This window comes from Paramormyrops kingsleyae, chromosome 15 (assembly GCF_048594095.1).
Source record: "Paramormyrops kingsleyae isolate MSU_618 chromosome 15, PKINGS_0.4, whole genome shotgun sequence".
Taxonomy (NCBI): Eukaryota; Metazoa; Chordata; class Actinopteri; order Osteoglossiformes; family Mormyridae; genus Paramormyrops; species Paramormyrops kingsleyae.
The window spans coordinates 24930356-24951899 of NC_132811.1; the positions used below are offsets into that span (position 1 = coordinate 24930356).

A 21544-nucleotide genomic window follows, 5' to 3' on the forward strand; every position below is an offset into this window, starting at 1 on the left:
GTAGCCTGGCTCCTAATGGGCCCCTACCTTTGATGAGGCTGCATTAAGGGGCCTGACGTTAAACCATCATTCAGGTGATATGAAAGGCATGTTTACTGGAGACCTGAGTCCGCATGCCACTGCCACGCCAGCTTACCCGCGACACGCTTTTGAGAGCTCACCTCGCGCTCCTCCTCCTGCTCCCTCCGGATCTGCTCCTGGCGGACCTGCTCCGCCTCCTCCCGCTCCTGGGCCTCCCTCTGCAATGCCAAACAGCAGCTCATTAAGGTCTTAGCCAGCCAGGGCCCCGGCACCGGATGTGGCTTTGAGGGGCCAAATAAGACCCTTAGCAGGCGGAGTCTGTCATTAGCAGGGCCCTTTACAAGACAGCTGATATCTGAAGTGCTCTCCAGCTGTCCAGCGCCCCATACAGGGATCATTTTCTCCTGGCTTCTTTTCACTTCTACTAAGTAGCCACACTAAGAACAAGTAATTATTACAAAAGAAACAACATTTAACAAACAAATAGTAACATACAAACATGTCCCACCTTCCTGCGGTCAGCCTCCAGTGACAGGCGGTATGCTTCATCCTGCTCTCGCTTCACCATCTCCCTGGCTTCACGCTCATCCTGCAGCAGCAACCGAGGAAGATGAAGCTCGTTAGAGGAAACACAGCAACCCTCTGCAGGTTATCAATGGCACGGCGAGTACAGGGGGCACCGCTGCTCCTGTGGAGTCACGCTGCAGGGAACAGTGGCCACCAGCGTGACGGGTCCCCAGAGCGGGAGCAGCCATAGTGCGGCGGGATCCAGAGCGGGAGCGGCCATAGTGCGGCGGGTCCCCAGAGCGGGAGCGGCCATAGTGCGGCGGGTCCCCAGAGCGGGAGCGGCCATAGTGCGGCGGGTCCCCAGAGCGGGAGCGGCCATAGTGCGGCGGGTCCCCAGAGCGGGAGCGGCCATAGTGCGGCGGGTCCCCAGAGCGGGAGCGGCCATAGTGCGGCGGGTCCCCAGAGCGGGAGCGGCCATAGTGCGGCGGGTCCCCAGAGCTGGAGCGGCCATAGTGCGGCGGGATCCAGAGCGGGAGTGGCTCCAGTCCCAGTGCAGTGGGCCCCAATATGGGAGTGGCCACAGCGGATTGCCTACCTACTGGCCACGTGAGACTTTCTAAAGAGCTAAAACGAGATGGTGGGAAGGGGTGGGGAAGTTAAAACAGAAGAGTGTCTTCTTAGATCTCAGGGCAACTGTTGGCAGGACGGTGAGAGGGAGAGAGGGGCTGATTGGCTGCTTGGGAAAATTCCCACATGGGAAGCAGAGCGTAGTCTGGGACAGAGAGAGACACCCTTCAGGGCAGAGTGCCATGCCGAGGTCCCTCAGATGCAGCGAGGAAGGCCTCCGCTCAGCCCCTGGGGGGCTTGTCAATTACAAAGGAATGTAATCAGAATGCCAACGCGCGTCTGCAGAGCCCGGCTTCATCCAGTGACCACGAGGTCGGGCAGCTGTCAGCGAGACAGGGGATGGGTCGCTCCAGATCAGCTGCTGAGCTGCTCAATTGGGAGATTTTACAGAGGAGCTGGACCCAGACCTGTCCTCCCATGAGCACCTCGTACCCTGCCCCGCTAACCCAGCGCCCCCTGTGGGTGTTGTAAATACATGGCACCAGCCCTGGGTGACTGAAATTCAGCCCACTGCAATAACCTGACATCAGCTGCTCACACAGGAGAAGCCTCCGTCTGGGCAGGGGATGGCAGGCGGGAGGAGGGGAGGGGACAGGGCTGTGCTGATGGGGCTCCTATCCAAAAGGGGGCCCCCAAAATCAAACTATGAAGGAAGCAAAAAAGTAAAAAGCATAAAAAACAATACTAAAATGAGGGACATCATGAAATGCAATCAGAAGATAAGAGGATGAGCAAAGGAATTCAGGGCGAGGCCATACAGAGCCGTGAAGCGGATTTCACATGCAGGACGGGATCCGGAGTGGCTCACATTCCTGGGGGTTATGGATTAGGGTGCTGCCTCAGGAACCGTGCCATGCACCGTGCTCACTTTGAAACACTGTGTCACGCCCATGCAAGCGGGAATGAAAAGAGCTGTTGCTTCCAGGTATCTCTGCCAGTTCATTGTCCATCTTGTGTGTGAGTGCCTTGACAGCATTTCTGCCTCAACTGTCAGTCAAGCCCATTCAGACCAGAATGGAAGCATCTCTGCACTTCTGCTTAAACAAAAGGCTCAAGTTATATTTGTAAGAAGCATCTGATTCCTGGGAACTTCTGCTGTCTTCGAAATCAAAGTCTGAGCCCTGCCAACCATAAAACCCCCCACAAATGTACACTACACACCCCCGACATGAAAAGGGATGCACAAAATCACAATTAGAAACACTGCTACAAATGTTCCAATCATGACAATGTAGGTCAAACGCAGACAGAGAAAGACACGACAGAAATGCACAAAGCACAGCCTCAAAATTACAGCAGCACTGAATCACCAAGTCTGTGACCCAGTTTCCACAAAAGATGTACATTGTGAGCTTTGTAAGGCTAGAATATATGGCAGTGCTGCCATTCAGAACCAACTTATATTCAAGGTCAGTGTGCAAAGACACATGGTGTCAAGAGCACAAACTTGGACCCTGGCTTCATGATCACCCAGATGAAGTCAACACTTACCAAGGCCTCCCGATTCACCAGATCCAATCATCCTGGACATTTACGGGAAGTTTGGGAATGTGATAAAGATTTTCACTTCCTTCATCCCTCAATGAAATGATGGCTTTTCAACACCCCCCCCCCCCCATGTACAGTATGACAGCACTCCAGGAAGGACTGAAATTCTTCTGAAGCCAAAGGTTTGTCCAGCTCTTTATGAGGTTCTTGATATTGATGCACTTTCAGCATTTAATTTTTTTTTCCATAAAAATGCATACGCATTTTTCCATAATGCATACGCAAGACAGACCAAAAACACCCCAACAGCAAAACACTACTTACAACCATTCTAACTCATAAGAAACACACAACCCCCAGGTCCCCTTTCAGATAAGAACTTCAGTATTTTCTCATCTCATTACTGCTTGCCACTGACTCATTTTGGGAAAACATTGGGTTAACAGAGGCAGAGCCTCTAAAAATGTGTCCTGAAGTAACCAGGATGTCAAGCCGTATCTAATCACCAAGTTCACCCTTGGGCTGCAGGTAACCTGAACTTTCCAAAATGAAGAGCCCTTGTTCTCCAAGTTTGCAAGGACATCGTCATACAGCAGAATAGACTCATGCTGATTTATTACACTGATGGAAATTCGATTTTCAGCTAAGATCACTTGCTGTCCAAAAGGCACAGATGACTGAAAATGTGGTTGACAAGATATAAAACGTCATTTATCACACCAAGTTTGGAGACAGTTGGCAGGGGGAGATGTACGTTGATGTTCAGTGTGCATCACACTTGAAAAACCCATAAAATCTCCAACCTAAGATTAAATCAGAAAAAAATCATATGCAAACCTATTGCAAACTGAACAGAATATACATGGGAAAGTACAGAAAAACACAAAAATAATGGTAATATTCTGTACTGTTTCACACTCCTTTCCTGGTATCTGAAGTCTAAACTTCTGAAGCATATATATATATAAAAAAAAAAAAACATATGTCAATTTGACTTTACTTAAACAGGACACTACAAACATTTCACACAGCAGAAGGCAGCCAGACAGAAGGATAGGTAGCTAAATAACTAAACGAATCAATCTAGATTGATGGGAAAATACAGAATTTGATTAAACTCCCATGAATGGAAGCTTGGAATCTTGCCATCTGTTCAATATTCCTATTTGCAGTGAATTTGGGTTCAATATTTTTAAATATACAATGTACTAATTAATCTTGTTTTCTACTTTCTCAAGGATAACACAGGTAATAATTACTTCCCAGCAGTCAATATTCCCCTCTCATTCTGCAATCAATGCATAGGAAAAACATTTAATAATGGCGATAGTTTGTGCCCTGAAAGGTCACTCAAGTATTTAAACAAATCCATGATAGTCCGACAATCAGAGCCAGCGATCTTACGTCTGATGGAGTGAGCAGAATGTAAAGTGGCTGATAACAGATGGATGCTCTCTGACAGAGCTATCGGGTGCTCTCTCAGCACAGGAACAAATCAGGAATCTGCAGAAAGTTGTCAAAACCTAAAACGGCATTCTCCCCATATCCGTCATAACATTCTTGCTTTGCCATGTGACCGATGTTCAGTTGTGCTTACTAGTCCATTAGTTTGCTAGAACATTTACAAAATCATGTTAAAGAAAATATTTTGAAGATAACGTCTTAATTCGAAGCCTAGACCTACTACCAGTATAAATTTAGAAAAATAATCCTTTCAAAGCATTGTTTGAAGATTTTGGATGCATTCCATAACTTTTAAAGATTAATATGCTTCATTTTCTAAAAAAAGGACCCAGATATACAAATATTGAAACAAAAACATTAATTTTACCAGAACATTTGAAATGAAAAACAAAGTGTGAAGTTCAGGAGGTTAGGGTCAGAGTCTCTCGGGTCATATTAAGCCTCCCGTCTACTTTCTGGGATCATCTCTGGGGCCCCAGGACTTACACAGAAGACACACTGTCCCCACTGGTGAGCTTCCAGACAGGAGGGGAAGGCCCCACAACAACTTGGAGTCTACGATGGCTGTGGGGTCTAAGCGGTCTGAGAGCACAAAGCAATGACAGCCGCAATATATGCTGGACATTGCAACCCTTCCCGACTCACAATCTCATTTAGAATACATCCCCCACCCCTGAGGTGTCAGGAGACTCATTCACCTCAAGGCTCAGCAGATCTGCTCCGACAGCTACCGCAAATACCTCAAGGCTCACTAGCCATTTGCTTCCGGTTCAGTTTGTCTCCCCAACAGCCGATAGGCTACAGTGCAAAGAAAGGAGTCTGTACATCCCTGGTAGAACATATGCGGAGAGGATGAGGGAAGGTTACTATATGCCGAAAGAATGCAAGATGACTCGCCATGAAGTTCCAGGCCATGACAAACATATCCATCACATCCACCAGCATGCTTTCTTCTCATTGTCCTTGAGTGGTTCTCCAGCACTCTCACCTCATCTCTGATGTCTTCTTGTTGCTGGGCAGTGAAGATCTCAATAGCCCCCATTAGCCTCATCATCAACTCATCCACCGTTGTGTTCCCTTGAGACAGGACAGGCTGGTTAATCGATCGGAACACCCCAGTTGGACAGTCGTGTGTGGATGGTCTTTAGCCATAGAGACATTCCATTGCTTACCTTGGATGACATTTAAAACTTCATTGGACGCCCGTTTGCCCATGACAATGAGAAGGAGAGGAAACTCATCAGTCTTGTATGTCCGGATGGTTTGCGCGACCACGCTTCCAAAGTGCCTCGTACACATGGTTAGTAACCTGGGACCGGAAAATAAAATGGATCCAATAAAAATTCCAGTCTCCAAAAATTGGAAAATTAGTCTTGCTGCACAAAAGACTTTAAAGCCAACTCAATCCATCTGAGGAGTGGGAGATGAATTAGTATTCCTAACCAGCCTTGCCGACTTGATAGAGCAGAAAGGATTTTTTATTCCATTACAAAGACAGAACTTTAAATTAACATTTCACTAAAGGAAAAGGGTAGCAGGCAGACCCTGAGAGCTCACTGTAAATGTCATAATATTAATGAATTGCCATTGACTGAATGCAAATATAGATTAGCTCTTTTCCTCTCATTTTAATAAGATGTGTTTTAATAACTGCATGATAAAAAAAAGTAGTATTGGCATACGTGGAGTAGCACAGGTCACGGAAATGAAGGAAGGAGGAGTGCAGGACGATAAGTCACCACTAATCAGAAGTTAAAAATGGAGAGCAGAGTGGAGTGCCTTCAGCATGGGCAGCATGGTGTCGTTTACAGAGGGAGACGATGGAACAGCCATTCCACCTGGTATGCGGTGGCCGGGTAGAACTGACCCAGGGCGCTGGCTTGGTCTGACAGAGGTTCATGTGCTGCTTCGTCAAACATATTGAATGGATTTACTCCAGAAAGATCTACAACAGCCGCCATTATCTGGCCATCAGTTCAGTCACAGTCAACTGGCAAAAAAGCCTACCTAATGGCAAGCCAGGCTTTCAGAAAACACTTTGTACTAGGGATACAGGTGTCCAGCAGTATTCTAGGTCTTTGACAAACAGGAACAACACACCAAAAGGCAGAGGTGAAATAGAGGGGGCTGACACCGCCTTGTTCCCCGATGGGCTGAGGTCGACACCAGAACTCTGGCCTGGCCAGTGCTGATTAGAAACAATGTATACAAGGTAACCCTAATAAGGTGTAGGATGCAGGGGGAGAGGCCACCATCCCCATTACACAAACTGGACTCTCTGACATAACTGATCTCCTGTACTGTGTCCTACCATTGTCATGTCAATTCACAGCACAGTCCTGTCTTTTTGCATGATATTTTGTATTTACACAATATGTTGTACACTCTTCTGTTGAACTACATACTGTATGTTTGCACCCTCGTCCTGAAGATACCTAATTTCGTCTCACCTGGTACTCTGTACTTGGGTGAGATGGCAATAAAGAAAATTCACTGGCTTCTAATTTTCATAAATTTGTACAGAACTTCCATCTTTTTTGTTACACTCCCAACAAAAGTAAATAGATCACACTTCACATTTGATATTAGTTTGATACTATTTGAATATTAGATCTTCTAAACTACTTAAATATGCCTCAAATGTTTAACCAGGTCTATTTCCTTTTAAAAGGTTTAAATTATGACAAATCATTTGTAACTAATGTACAAAGAAACCTGAATATTATCAAACCTGCCTGATAATGAAATTGTAATTTAATGCACTGGTAATTGCCTTTAATCAAGGTCTTATAACACTCATTTTTCCAAGCACTTATTCTCTAGATATTTCCACTGGTTGAACAAAATTATTCTTTGCTATCATGATTGACCTCTCTAATTAACAAAGTAATTATGAACCCAAGCATGCACAGACATGCAGAAAAAAAAGGATCGTAGGATGCAACACCCATAGCAAATGCTGCGGAAGTGGTTGGACGAAACCTAAGAAACCTAACTTGTGCAGAATTTGAGTTAAATGTTGAGCCGTAGAGTGTTCTCCCCCGATTCCTGATGTAAAATGACCGTTTCCACTCTGTATCCACCTTACTGAATGCCTCAGAGCAGTCTGCTGTGATTCAGGTCACGCTGACAGTTTCATGCCATAAAAACACTACTTTACTGTAAACAGCTCTCTCCCCATCTTTGCGGGAACATGTTAGATGTGTCAGGTTCTAAAATAGTCAGCTTTTCAGACAAAAAAAAATGATAATATGCTAAAATGCGCTGGAGAGGGTGATGACACATTTTAAAACATATTTAACAGGGTACCCCTTGTTCTTTAAATCAGCTCCCATCTGTTTTCAGTGTCTTCCACAGGAAGTATAAAATAAAAATTACCTCTGCATATTTCAAACCATGCACACTGTACAAAACATTACAAACTACTGGAAACTATTTAATATCATGCATTTATCAGATCTGAGTTTCACTTTTTAATATCTTACACATTAGCATTCAGAAACGCATGACATCCCCACGGGCCGGGAGCGAGAATGACGACGGGCCCGGAAAGCCGCTCTCGCGTACAATGACTCTCGTCCTGAATATCGTTAAGCGAAGCGAAGAAACCCAGCAGATTCCTGGATGAAAAGAGGCTGGAACAGCCAGGACCTCTTCGGCACTAATGCCAATCACAGTCAGTCAGTTCCAACCCAGGAGCGTGAGAATGTGAGCCCGCATTTGTGTGTGTGTGCGTGCGTGTGTGTGTGTGCGTGTCTTGTGCTATGCATTATGAAAAGCTCCAGATGTTGCCCGCCTTTAATCTGTGATAAAATGACTCAGCTGGGGCAAAAAGTAGGAGAAAGGCAGCAGAATGAGGCAAGGAGTATCCTAAAAGGAAATTTAAAAAAAAAAATTAAAAAGTAGGGTCAGAGTCTGAAAGTCCAGCCCCCCCCTCACCACCTCCACCAAATCTCTCTTAAACGCCTCCTTCCAGGGGGTGGGCTTAGCAGGGCAGCCTGCTGAAAGGAAAAGCTTTAGCCTGCCCTGGAGCCACGACGGCCGCTGGGCTCAATCAAGCCTCCATCTGGACGCCGGCCGCGCCCGCTCTGCTCCGCCGCCGCCCGCACACCTGGGGCACGGCGCAAAGGGGGGGGCGACCTGCTTCGCTTTCGGGTCAACAGATGAGGGCTTGAGAAAGTTAGTTAGGTACGACTTAAGCACAAAATTAACGACAGGCTAAGGGGAGGAGGGCAGATGCAAAACTTACTGGGAGGGGACATCTGGTCAATTAATGACTGCTGACCGGTTCTCCCCAAACCGCCCCCCCCCCAGTGGACATGTGCTCCTGGCAGAGGGACGGGCACCTGGGGCAAACACAGCACTGGGCAGCTGATTAGGGCATATGAAACAGATATATTACCCAGGACAAAATCTTCATTCCTGCACGTATAATTGGCCCGTCCATTCAGGCAGATTAGAAAGGACTGGTCAACAGAGGTCTTATTCTGCAAACACGACTTCCTTTGTCATGCACTGGTGTTAACCCCTTTTCAGGATGGAGCAGTATGACTTAAAGGGTAGCAGAGGAGGCTAGGAGCCTCTCCATGAAGGTATCATCCACCAATAACAGCTAAGCCATCCCACAGACCTGGACAGCTGAGGACGGAGAGATCATTTCCTGGGCTCTCTGGGTACTGGGCAGACAGTACCTGGCTTTGTTAGCTTCTTTAGTGACATCCCAGGCCCAGGTGATGAAGTTCTGGCTGAGATATGAGACGATGGACTCGGCACACAGCATCTGAGAGCAGAAGACGTTGGCCAGCACGCTGGTGTCACTGTGGAGGTAGATGGCCAGCAGCTTCCTCTGTGGGACAGAAACTTCATTAAAACATTTGTAGGGGGGGGGCACATTTCAGCTAGGCTGAGGTTAAAGGCAACAGGAGAATTCACAAGAGCTAAAAGGGGCAGCCACCAACACAAAGATTACCCTGAACCTGACACTGCTCAGGTTTCCAAGGGGACTGAGGGGTTGGGTGGGCAGATGCGACAGACAGAGCAGCCCCTCAATTTACTGCATGGTTACCTAATCAATAGGAGGACAGACTCTGCTAAAGCCTTTGTGTTTCAGCACTGACGTACAGTATGAACAGAAACTGTGTGAAAGAGCAGCCAGCCAGGCAAAAAAAAGCAAAAAGCCAGGCAATAATAAACATACCGGGAACAAATCACGCTACTCATGTAGCGTCAAACACCAGGGAAGCGGAAACTGACAATTTTGAGGGACAACAGACTCAGAAAACCACCCCCCACCCACAAATTTTATTTTATTTTTTTTTAAATCAGGATCTTAGGACTAACAACTAATTAAACCAACATGAAAAAGAAAGGTTCTCCGAACAGGGAGGAGCGCGAAACATCGGTCTGAACATGGTGAAGGTGGAACACCTCGGCTTCTGCGGAACTTCGGACCCGAGAACAAAATGCGGGTGAGAGGAGAGGAGAGGAAGCGGGAGGGCGGTGCGATATTGTGGCCGGTGTAGAAAAGGAGCGGGGGTGAGGCGGCAGTGTTTGCTCAGCGATTAGAGGTTTAGAATAAGCTGCAGAGCTCCAAGCGAGAAGGAGACGGGCCTCATTCAGCGGCCCAATTGAACACCCTGAAAAGATTAAACACTCATGCTGAGAAGACAAGCAAATGCAGCCTGGAGAGAGGAGAATTTTATTTAAAATAAAACACACACACAGACACACACACAAAGAGGGTATCATTCTTTGGGGGCCACAAAACGGTGAAAGTGGGGTGGATTTAGTCTGCACAGAGAGGCCACTCTCAACACCGCCGCCGCGCTCCGAAAATACCACATCTTTGCAAAAACGACGGTTCCGTCATGCAGCTTCACTCCTTCGCTTAGGGAGTACGGCAGCCCTCAACATGCCTTCTCTCTCATGCGGACACTCCCGCTGGTTCTGGATGTCGTGAGCTAATGGTCATGTCAGTTCTGTGGGCCAGGCTGACCAATGAGCCTTCTTTCCGATGAGAGGTCGGCCATGGCATTTTGACAGCCTGACCAATGAGCCTTCTTTGCGATGAGAGGTCGGCCATGGCATTCTGACAGCCTGACCAATGAGCCTTCTTTCCGATGAGAGGTCGGCCATGGCATTTTGACAGCCTGACCAATGAGCCTTCTTTGTGATGAGAGGTTGGCCACCTGTTCATGGCATTGTGACAGCAGGTGTAGGAGATGATGAGGAGAGCTATAGATGCCACTCGAGGTGCCAGGTCCCTCTTCTGGACGGGTAATGTGTTGGTGGTTCCCGCTCATGCACCTCCATGCCTGGGGGGGGGGCTAGGGAGCTGTGCAGGCGAGCCAAAGTGCCTGTTTTGCAGCCAGGTTGTGGGACATGCGATCATATTCGAAATGAGAAGGAATTCTCCGGCACAGGTGCTCTCCGAGCGTCAGAAGCAGAATTAACCCGTCTAGCGGACAGCTGCAGCCCCAAAACCCTGGCGTATCGGCTGAAATCACACCCGCGGAGAAGCTGCTTGCTATGTGTTTGCGCTGGACGTGAACCCCCTTCCCAGGTTTATTTATTTTGCCCGACAAACGGGCCTCGCCGGGAGCCTACGGCCAGCGAACTTCCACCTGGCTGATAACACAAGCACAACAAACACTTCCATATATCATCCCTGAGAGGGAACGTGCCTTAATTAGGGTCGCATTTGTTTACGCGAGTGAAATCGCTGGAAGACGTTTTTAATTATTGCGAAGGTGGAGAAACAAAAGGAACGCCGTGAATGCGACGGGCTCCAGCCGCCGGAAAAGCAAACACTTCTCAATAAAAAGCTCAGATTACTGTCTCGTGACCCCGACGACACGCAATAGAGAGTCCTGATCAACGGTTTACCAGATGGCAGACTTAAACCGGCACACCAAAACGCACGCGCTGAGTCAATACCACACTGTCTGAGGGGGTGAGTCATTACGCGTCCATGAATCGAACACGTTCAAAGTATGGACGAATATATAACACTTATCCAAATACACAGTACTTATCCATTATTAAATCACTTACAGAAAATACTATAAATCAAGTTTTCAAAAGCAATGCGTAACCATTAATACAAGAATGTACAAGAAGCACTTCCGGGTACATATGTGGATAATGATATCAAATCAAAACAATGGAAATTACTTAAAGGCAAACAAATTTGAATTCTCAAACCTAGAATGACAACATTTCACTAAAGCCAAGGATTAAATGCACTTGATTTATAATTAGTCACTTCTAATTAGTGAAAGGAGCATAATTACATATTACAAGTACTGATTACTGAGTGATTAACATAAAAGCACGGATTCACAGTTCTTGTCGAGACTCTGGACCCATTTCAGGACCAATAGATGATCCACAACTGGATATACACTATCAGTAAATCTTGACTATATGGTCTGACTATATGACTATATGGCAGTTACAACACAGCAAGATACAGTTCATTTGGCGTTTGTACAAGGTACACAGGAATTCTTAGGTTTTTTGCGAACCCCATCTTGCTGACGTGGTCGTGGGGTCAGAGCGCAAGGTCAAGCAGCGTTCAGAGCCCCTACAATTACCCGGTGAGGCACGGGTTTCAAACCCACAAACATGAGCACAGATCCCTATGCACTGTGCAGCATATCACCCTTGAATTAACACATTGTAACAATGAAAAATGTCTCAGACTGTCGTACAAGTTCACCTAGAGAAACGAACCGGTCATGAATAAGAGATGGGCAGCTATAGAACCTGCTCGTGGCCCAAGCCGGAGCTCCCTGTCCTCAATCTACCCTCCCCTTCGCAAGACGAGGCTCCGGGAGGTGGGGGAGTGGAGGGTTGAAATACATCCCCCAGCGGAGCTATGAATTTTGATGCGTCTCCTTGAGAGAGTGAGGGGTTACTCCGATTAACCACAGTGTTAGAGGGATTTGAGGAGGCCTCGGCAAGGATGGGTGGTCAGCCAGGGAAGCCTTTGGGTTGATCCCCCCCCCCCCCGCCCCTCCAAGGGGCTCAAGGGCCCCCAGCATTTTCATTAAGGGCGGATTGAGCGCATCTCTCTCTTCAGAAACACCTCATCAAATGTAGTGTTTTACTTAGTGATTAGCCCCAGAGCCTTTGAAAGCGAGAGAGAGCCCTCCACAAAATCCCTCCCATAAACCTGGAGTGCTCCAATAACTGCTTAATGTGCAGCCCGTTGAGCTGACAAGGGCAGAGATTTACATCCATTTCTCTGAGAGGGGGTTGGAGTTTTAGCTTTGGGGGGGGGGGGGGGGGGGGTTGGTTGACTTTAATTAATATAACTTAGTGACAGCATGTGTCAAAAACTTTTCCAGTTTGGTCATCAAATTCTGTAATTCGGATGACGGAGCTGGCTGCAAGTCTGTCCAAGCTAGGAATTTTATTTTCATTGACACAATCTATAAACTCCTCAAGGACACATGACATCGGGGGAGGGGTTGGGGGGATAGGCCATATTGAGCTGGCTTAGGGGGGGAGAGAAATGAGCCGGTAACCGGCAAGGGGCCAGCGGAGCCTTTGCATTGCAGTCTAAAACCCCCCAAACATCTTGCCGCATCTTCCCATTCTAATAAGACTGTAATCCACACAAGCTGTCAGTTGATACAAGCTTCCTTATGAGGACAAAGCAGGGAGGAGAGAAAGGAGGGGAAGAAACTCAAGGAACCAGGCTAAAAATAAAGCGTCAGATGTTGGGGAGGGATATTAAAATTCAGCTGGGTTATGGTAACATAAGACAGACAGGAAACAGGAATTTGTCTTTGGTTGGGAAAAAAAATAATTAAAGATTCTTCGTACAATGGCGGCAGAGATGCAGATGCTTATAATTTTCCTCCTAGCCGAGTATGCATCTATACAAATAAAAGGACATGAAAACAGGGTACTAGAAGGTAGAGATCATGTGGAAGATGTTGTTAGAAATTTTGCACGAGCACGCAGCATGGTGAAAGTTAAAAGAGAAGGTCGCGAATGCAAAGAAGAGAAGCTGAAAATGAGTCCAAACGTCATGCTCACGCACCCGCAGAACCCGCTCGGCTGCAAGCGCCCTCAAATATCACTTACATCTCTGGCTTTGCCGTAGAATGCCTCGTGACACGCTGCCTCCATAGAGCCAATGAAGAAAACCGGATGGGAGTCCCCGTACCTGCCAGGGTGGGGTGGGGGGGCGGGGGGCAACGAAAAGGACGTGAGCACTCAGCAGCTGGCGCCTGGCAGCTCTGACCACGCCGTAAACTCACCGTGCAGAGAACTCAGCCGTAAAGTGCAGCAGGGCGTCCCCTTCATTCTCCGTGTTCTCAGGAACTAGGACACAAGGGAACAGAATCACATTGGGCCCGAAACAAAAATGATAAAATAGAACCAAAACTGGGACATTTCCCAGGCTCACTGTCAAATCCTGTCAACTTACTCATGGGAGACTTCCGACATCCTGAAGTACCCATTCCGAATATTTCCGCCTCGTCCACTCCAAATTCAGAAGCATCCTCAAAGTCATCGCCCTCACTGTCGCTCACCATGTGCACATCTGTACACTACCCACATGCCAGGAACAAACACACAGGCAAGGTCAGCGAGGTCTGACCTGACGCAGCATTTTCATCAATTTTATTAAAGTATTATGAATTAGCCAGCAAGTCACATTGAAGAATGGAAGCTTTTTTTAACCACAGCTCAGGTAGTGCAGTAATGCCCATGTCTGAAGGTGGGGGCACCATTTGAATGACAGATTCCATGTTTTGTATAAGAAATCAAAAGTGTACACAGCACAGCGACTTTTTGAATTCATTCTCCAAACTTCACACTCTTATCTAGCAGATAATAGGCAGGTTTTGAGAAGTATTCAGAACCTTCCCTACAGTGGCCTGGCTTGCAAAACAACAAAACTTTGTCTGTATATTTCACTCTAATATTTTATTCAAAACCGAAAGCACAATCTGAAGATTAATGGAATTAATTTAATGAATAAACACGCATAAAAGGTAAACAAAGCATTAATTGAATAAATTTTCCAAGCTGTGAACTTGGCTGGAATTACAGCCAAAAGTGACTCTGGGGCGACACCACTAACACAAATACGTCGTAGTGTTCTCTCTTTTACACTCATGGCAAAAACCTTTTCTCTCAACGACACCCATCTTTTGTTGATCTGGGTTTCCCTTTAAAGTGTTTTTGTTGGTCAGGCAGACATTAAAATGTCTCTTAGGGCTACATTATGGTATGTTCAACCCCAAGCCACCACCCAGTGCCTGCTGAAGAGAAACGCCAAAATAGCATGATGCTCTGACTTGGTCACGAGCTGCTCTGGACCTGCGCCAAGGCAAATGTTCTGCATTTACAGCAGAATGCAGCAGTATGTTCTCCTTTGCAATATTCTGGAAGGAATGTTCTGAGCCATTTTGTTGGCAGCTCCACATGGCCTAAGGTTTAATTCAGGACTGGGTTTTTCATATAACCTACTTTTATGTAGATACTTTTATGCTACTGACACACAGTGACATCATACCTGATGTCAAGAGGGATACTGGTCTAGGCAGGCAAGCTGAGCTGACCAGGCCACGGGGATACACTGACTCGGCATCCTGCTAATTTCTGGGGCTCTGGCAGCAGAAGCTGACTGCCTGGACAGGGGAGCTCGCAGAGGCAGGTGTTTCCGTTCCTCAGGAAAACGAAACACTATTCCACACGGAGAGGCAGCCGGACCAACTGTGCTCATTTTGCGCGAATTAATTCAGGTTTACCCAGCAGACTTTCAGCACAGTACAACGTATTTCACATTCACATACATCTAAGTAACCGACTTAGCATTTCATTTATACTTAGCAGGTTTTGCGATTATTCCACTAAATGTGTCAAATGGATCACATATATCACAAGCCATGTGTGAAACTTGAGATGGGGAGGTTCTGGTTGGGCTTGCGTGGTCTTTACCTCATCGGACTGATCCCGGGCTTGGGTGGGGGAGGCTCTCCGGCACACGCTCAGGTGATGGCAGGGGTAGCTGATCCCAGAGGCCGCCAACGTCATCTGGGAAGCACAAAAACAAGGAGTATTCCCACAACACTGCTTAGTCCAAACTCTCCTGTCAGGGAAGCGTCTTGGAAACACGCTGGTATAAGCTCGGCTGGAAACAACTTAAATGTCACCGGCTGTCAGGTACGTTAAATGCTGATAAGTAGAAACGAACCCTCGATTCAGTAATCAATAAAATCTGAAGATATGTCACCCCAGCGGCCGGCGTCCAGAGCGGCTTGTGGTTCGCCCCAGCATATGCAGGAAGAGAGACAGGCTGAGCAGAAAGGAGGCCGGCCAGCGCCCAGCCTGCTAATTAACTCACAAACAGACCCTGGAAATGTCAGACAGCATTATCGCTAAGGGGACTCATTAAACGCTGCCGCTCTTGGCTCAGTCCCCAGAGCCGGTACTGCGTAACCTGGAGCCCAGGATGCCATGCGGAGCACAGGGCCCCGGCACTCGCCGAACTGGATCTTGGCAAAAATGGAAGAGCAGCACATGACACCGGGGATGCTGCACCTGGCCAGCAGCTCACGGGCAAAACAAAACCACTTATCAGGATTTTGATGCTTTAAGGAAACTTAGGCCCGAAGCCTGGAAAATATCGGGGGGGTTGAACAACGTAATTAACGGAGAACACAGTCAAACTAAAGAAGCTCAGTCAGCACAACCTAATAAAATATAGTATTAACTCATTTTAATGGGTCCACTGGCTGGTGGCAAAGTGTGAAATTGGGGAAGTGAAACTTTCAAAGTGAAATCAAACCTGGCCAGAGTAAACTTGATTTTATAGTAGCTACAAAACAGTGTAAACCCTTCTCATGCACCATGAATGATTTGTAAGCATCGTGAAGTAAGGCACGCCATTAAGCCAGAAAATACACCATGAAATCGGCCATTTGTTGAATAATTCAAGTTAGCTGCTGAAAGCTACAGTGAAACGTCGAAGGCCGACAGCCAGCCCGCAGGGGCCGGAAAAGCAATGACACCATCGCACATAGAAATAAAGGGGTTTCAAAGTGGAGGAAACACCCTACGCTGTCATCTCACAACGTCGGAAAGGCAGCGAAAGCCACAAAGCCCCAGGGCACACTCCGGCACAAAGGCCACTCCGTAGCTCTGACATCATTATCTCGAAGAAAAAAAAAAGCCATGACAAACCATAAACATACATGTCTATTTATATTTAGGCCAGAAGAACAAATTTTCACTGTCTGCTACAGAATGGCTTTTAGCACACTCCACCGAACTCTGGGGCCAGTGACACAGACCCAGATAAAAGGAAAACTCCCTGACAGGGACCGGCGGGGGGCCGTAATCTTTGCCATTGTAATACAAGGGCGCCAACAAAGACCAGTTGGTAATTGTTGAATAAGAGGCCGCTTACATGCAACGCCAATTGAGCTCCAAAAGCTGATTGACTGCTGTTTTATGTGCCTCGCCGGGCACCCGGCCCCAAAAGCCGTGTGAACAGCTGTCTGGTCAAAGGCGTTACATCGCCACCGGTAGCGAGATACCATGTGGAGCTCACGGCCCTGAAGAATGATGACAGAAACCCTGCCGGACTGCAGAAGACTCGGTGACGGTACAATGCTGAGGCAGGTCCTACAAACACACATGAACTGTTCATCCTCCAGCCTAGAGCCATATCAAAGTCCACTGTTTAATAAGTGGGGATCAATGGAGTTTTATCTCATCTTAATAAATGTCCTTCAAACCAGAGCTGATCCAAAAATCACAATGCTCTGTGTTTGTTCATCCTTAAACCCCAGAACGTCACGTATCGATTTCTGTAGCTGCAGAAACAGCAAAAGGCATAAAGAAAAACTGCTGGAGGTTTGTTGACTAGGATGAACCACCCCCCCCCCCCCCCCCACCCACCCCCCCACCCCACGACCCTCTGTGCTGCAGCAGGTCTGAAATCACGAACACGTGTGTGAAATTACAGGAGGCCATCAACCAGGCCGCGGCAACCCACTTACAGAACCACGGCGTCCCCCACAGGTGGCCAGATGGCACATAGTGTTTCTTGTGACTTGCTCCTCATCAGAAAAGGAGGTGTAGAAAGCCGGGCCCCCGACCCAGGTGGCGGACATGCGGCGGATCACCTACGGATAATACTTAACAGAACTGCGGAGCGCACTGTTCCCTGGAAAAAAGTCAGACTCCCGTGTTGCTTTCGGATGGGGGGATTCTTAAGGTTTCAGCAGGTACACAGCCCCAGCCACGAACACAATGCGATTCCTGATGGGAAAGAGCTATTCTGCTCTTCAGAGAGGGCTCACTGCAACATCTTCAGCACCAATTTAGCACTATGTTACAAACCAAACACCAAAAACACCTTTACTTACCAGCTATAATACAGGGGATCCCTAAACAAAGACTGTACTCAGAACTTAAGGCATTTTAAAATCACAGTAATCACAGGCAGCTACTGGAAGCTAACAGATTACAAATATAACATCAAACTTTCTAACCCAGGGACCACAGATATGAGCGTTGGTTAGACCATCCCAGGAGGGTGAGACATTCATAACAGCAATATTTACCTTGATAGTAAAAGAAAAATATACACAAAAAATTAAATGACACATAATAGAATAACATCTGGCCCAAATATTAAAAATAAGCATTTTATTATTGTTGTTATTATTATTATTATTATTATTATTATTATGGGCCTATTCATTTTAATGAAAAGGCCCATATTACCCTTCACCTAGTTGTTATTATTATTATTCTTATTATTATATTAATCCACTTATGACTTGCATACATAAACAGCAATGCCTTTCCCGGACATCTTAACTTTTCAGTGGGAACTGGGGAGTGTCACTGAAGCCCCGCGAAAGGTGGCCCCTGACAGAGGGCCCCCACCTCTCAGGCAGCCAAGGTGAGCCTCCCTGCTGCATTAGACACGAGGACCCCGCATCCTCCAGAGGTCGGCATCGGCACGGAAATAAAAGTTTTTACTTCTGCTGTTGATGGGAAAGGACCAGAATGAGAAGTTAAACATGGGGGCTGACGTGACCCCCCCCGGCCCTCACCGAATGTCACTGGACAAGCACGGCCCCGCAGGCCTTTGGCTGGGGGTGGGGGGAGGGGTCACCTCCCCGTGACCCTCCTCCGCTCCCCTCTACAAAGAGTGGTCGCTTCTTTTTTGGATTCTTTTAATTAACACTTGCATTGAGCTGGGCTTCGGCAGCAACGCACAGAAAGGTCCCTGCTCTCCTTGGCGCCCCCCCCCATCTCTCTCTCTCACTCTCTCTCTTTCTTCCCCCCTTTCTCTCCTGTCAGGGCCACTGTTTGGATTAGATTCCTGGCTGTGAGTGTGAGATAATTACCGCTGACAGCTGCACCGGCGAAACACAGAACCCCAACACCACCTTGTTCCACAAGCCTTTGATGGAGGCGGACAACAGAGCCTGAGAAACAGAAAAGAAAGGCGGATGGGAAGAAAGGGAGAGAAGCCCCACCCTTAACACCTGGTGGTCCCATTCAGGTTCCTCTTTGCGGGCTGCAGACATGTCACTCCTGATTAGTATCGGGGTCCCGCTCGCCAGCAACCTGAGTCCGGTTTCCTCGTCCTAAGTGACAAGGGGGCTCAGCCTTCCGGGTCAGTCCCAGCGTCCCACGACGGGCCGTCCCGCCCAAGTGTACGGGGGAATTAAAGAGGTGGCCTGACAGAACAAACTTCTGGGCCTGGAGAAGGGGTGTGAATCGGTAGAGGATGTAGCACTGCTGAGATCTTCCATGTGACTCCAATACCAGAGTGGGACGTTAAGGTAGAGCCAGGCAGCCAGGAGCCAAGAGAAGGGGATGAAACTCTCGCTGAGGCTCTGCGCTGAATGTCACCTGAAGAGAGCAATCAAACCGGGGGCCATGTCTAGGCTTATCCCTGAGCCCTGTCGCTACGGCAACCAGCCAGCCCAATAAGCCGGCGCGGACCCGCTAAGTGGCGGATCCATAAGATCCGCGGCCGGGAATCCATGCGCGGCTCCCTCTGAGACCGCCTGCATTAATACATTAGCAAACACCCTGAAACACTGGATAAATGTCAGCAATTACGGGGAAAGAGTCTAATAAGGACGTTCAAGTTCCTGTCAATCACTCCCACAGGTAGCCGACTCCCCGACCATCCTTGACTTCAATCCCACCAAGTAATAAGCCGCTCATAGCAGAGCCAATCAATCATCCGCCACAACAGTCAACATTACCCCCCCCAGAGAGAAAAAAAAATTGTTTTACAACACTGTGCCTTTACGGGTGACTTGCTAGCATCCAATATCGCGAGGCCCACTGTGACTAACCAGAAAAAAGAACATATCACACACACATACTTATTTGCCTATTTATTTTTCCCCAAGCACCTTGGGCTGGCTGTGGGTGCCGACCCGTAATTTGGTTCTGCGTCAGGCTGGATGGAGAGCCACACCCAGGCCTACAGGCAGGAGGCTGTCAGAGTCAGTTCAGCCTGTTCCTTGGAGGGGGCATGACACTGGCGCCCACCACAGGGGCTGAGTAAAGTGTACAGAACAGTCTAACTGGATAAGCCTACTGAAACTTAACACAACAAAATCAAGGCAACCAAAGTAATACAACATAAATGCTTGACTTTACATGATAATGTTTCTGTATGTGCCAGGTTTCGCACCCTTTGAGAATGAGTTATAGCCCCCCCTCCCCATCCCTAGTCTGATTGTTGAGACAGGCAGAAAACCTGCCCAGCAGGTCAATTATCAAATCAATCTAACCAGTGACAACAGGCGGAAATAGCTTGTTAGAAACTGACAGCCACTTAGCCTGCAAGTTATGTGGCTCACAATGACATTTTAATGGGAGCGATAGTGTCACTGTACCATTTGTGGGAACATGCTATTATTAACGTGTCATGTACCTGACATGATGGTGGAGCATGTGCCAAACAGTTTTTTTTTTTTTTTAAATCTGCTTACAATTCCAGTTATGCAACAGAAAAATCAATCATATCAAGCATACCTGGAAGCTACTTCTAGCATCAGTCAGATCAAATGAAATTTTAATATGTCAAACACAACAAAAACTGTCTGCAAAGAGTGTTATATTCCATTAAGTAAAAGCTGTATTCTAGTCAATTCTAACTGAAAATGTGTAACTTCCTCCAATAAGGTTCATCCACCAGCATATTTTAAGAGTGGGGTGCTGATTTAGTCATTAGCTTCAAAAGCTCATCCCGGTTTGATTAGACCAGATAAGAGGCAGAGCAATAAAAGCTTACATGCATTATTTGAAATGGATATGGGCGCTGCATAAACGGGTGGTCATTAAAATCAAGGACAGCGGATGGGCACTTATTTGTTTTTTACCCCCCTCTTCTCCAACTGGTATCGAAAGTGCAAGAGAAAGAACAGACAAAGATAATGAACAGAGGGCGGACCAGTCATCCATTTTGACTCCTGGAAAATGTAATTTTAAGCCCTGCCTGCGATGTTTATTGGTACAAATCCCTGGAGATGAGGCGAGGTTAATGAGATATGCACTGAAACAGCTTGGCAGTGACGGAGCGGCTTTCGCTCTAATGCTGGGAGACATTTCAATAAGAGGCCGGGCCGTCGCAGCCTCATACCACGGGCAGCCGTGCTTTTTAATATTCCCCCCAAAAGAGCCCAGGGTGTGCGGCATCCGCCGGCCAGGCACGTGCACACCGTAGCCTCCAGGAGGCCCTACAGGGCCAGAGAGCAAGTAATTGGGGGGGTGTGATCTTAGCAGAAACATGAAGACAGGGGCTGAACACACTGGTGCGCTAGTCAACCCGAAAGGGAGGACAAGTATTCCAAAAAACCTAGCGCTGTTAGAAAGTGAGCTCATCAAAAGCACCTTCCCTGGATCAATTTACAAGGTTATGCCTGACTATTTAAACAAACTGGTGTACTGTAAATAAAGGAAAATTGCTTTTTCTTGCCAAACGACTCCACTGTTTATATCGTCTTCTGTATCTGTTGTTCCATCCTGCCATCCATACACACAACAAAGCTCATTACACACAACAAAAGAGAGTGTGCTTTTGTGCCGGCCCTGCAGAGAACAAGTGCGAGCCTCTTTTTTTGGCATTGCAAGAAAGCAGCTGAACCAGTTTTCTGGCTCCAGACAACTTACATGATCACGGTGAGCAATTATTTCTCATTCAGTGCAACGCAGAGTAAATATTTGAAAATAAAATGAATTGAGAGAAGAATTGGACAATAGATTACATAACACAAATACAAAGTATAAAACGTTCTGAGAAGTGTATATATGTTTTTTTTTATTAAGTGTGCAGGTCTTTCAGGTAAGCAGTACCCACCTGAACAAACAGCTGACTGGGAAAAAGAAATAAACTCCAATGAAAGATGCTTTTAACCAATAAAGGGAT

At 47.2% G+C, this 21544-nt stretch overlaps 1 protein-coding gene across 1 annotated transcript in view; it reads right to left on the reverse strand.

Annotated features, from left to right (window-relative positions):
- faf1 (Fas (TNFRSF6) associated factor 1) overlaps positions 1-21544 on the reverse strand; it is a 94051-nt gene that overhangs the window by 10013 nt on the left and 62494 nt on the right. The window contains exons 9-17 of the mRNA XM_023821370.2: positions 15070-15165; positions 13550-13673; positions 13380-13443; positions 13204-13285; positions 8799-8953; positions 5280-5416; positions 5096-5184; positions 530-610; positions 162-239 (exon numbers count right to left, since the gene is read on the reverse strand). Coding sequence (XP_023677138.2) covers positions 162-239; positions 530-610; positions 5096-5184; positions 5280-5416; positions 8799-8953; positions 13204-13285; positions 13380-13443; positions 13550-13673; positions 15070-15165 — 906 coding nt within the window. The remainder of the gene's footprint in view (positions 1-161; positions 240-529; positions 611-5095; positions 5185-5279; positions 5417-8798; positions 8954-13203; positions 13286-13379; positions 13444-13549; positions 13674-15069; positions 15166-21544) is intronic.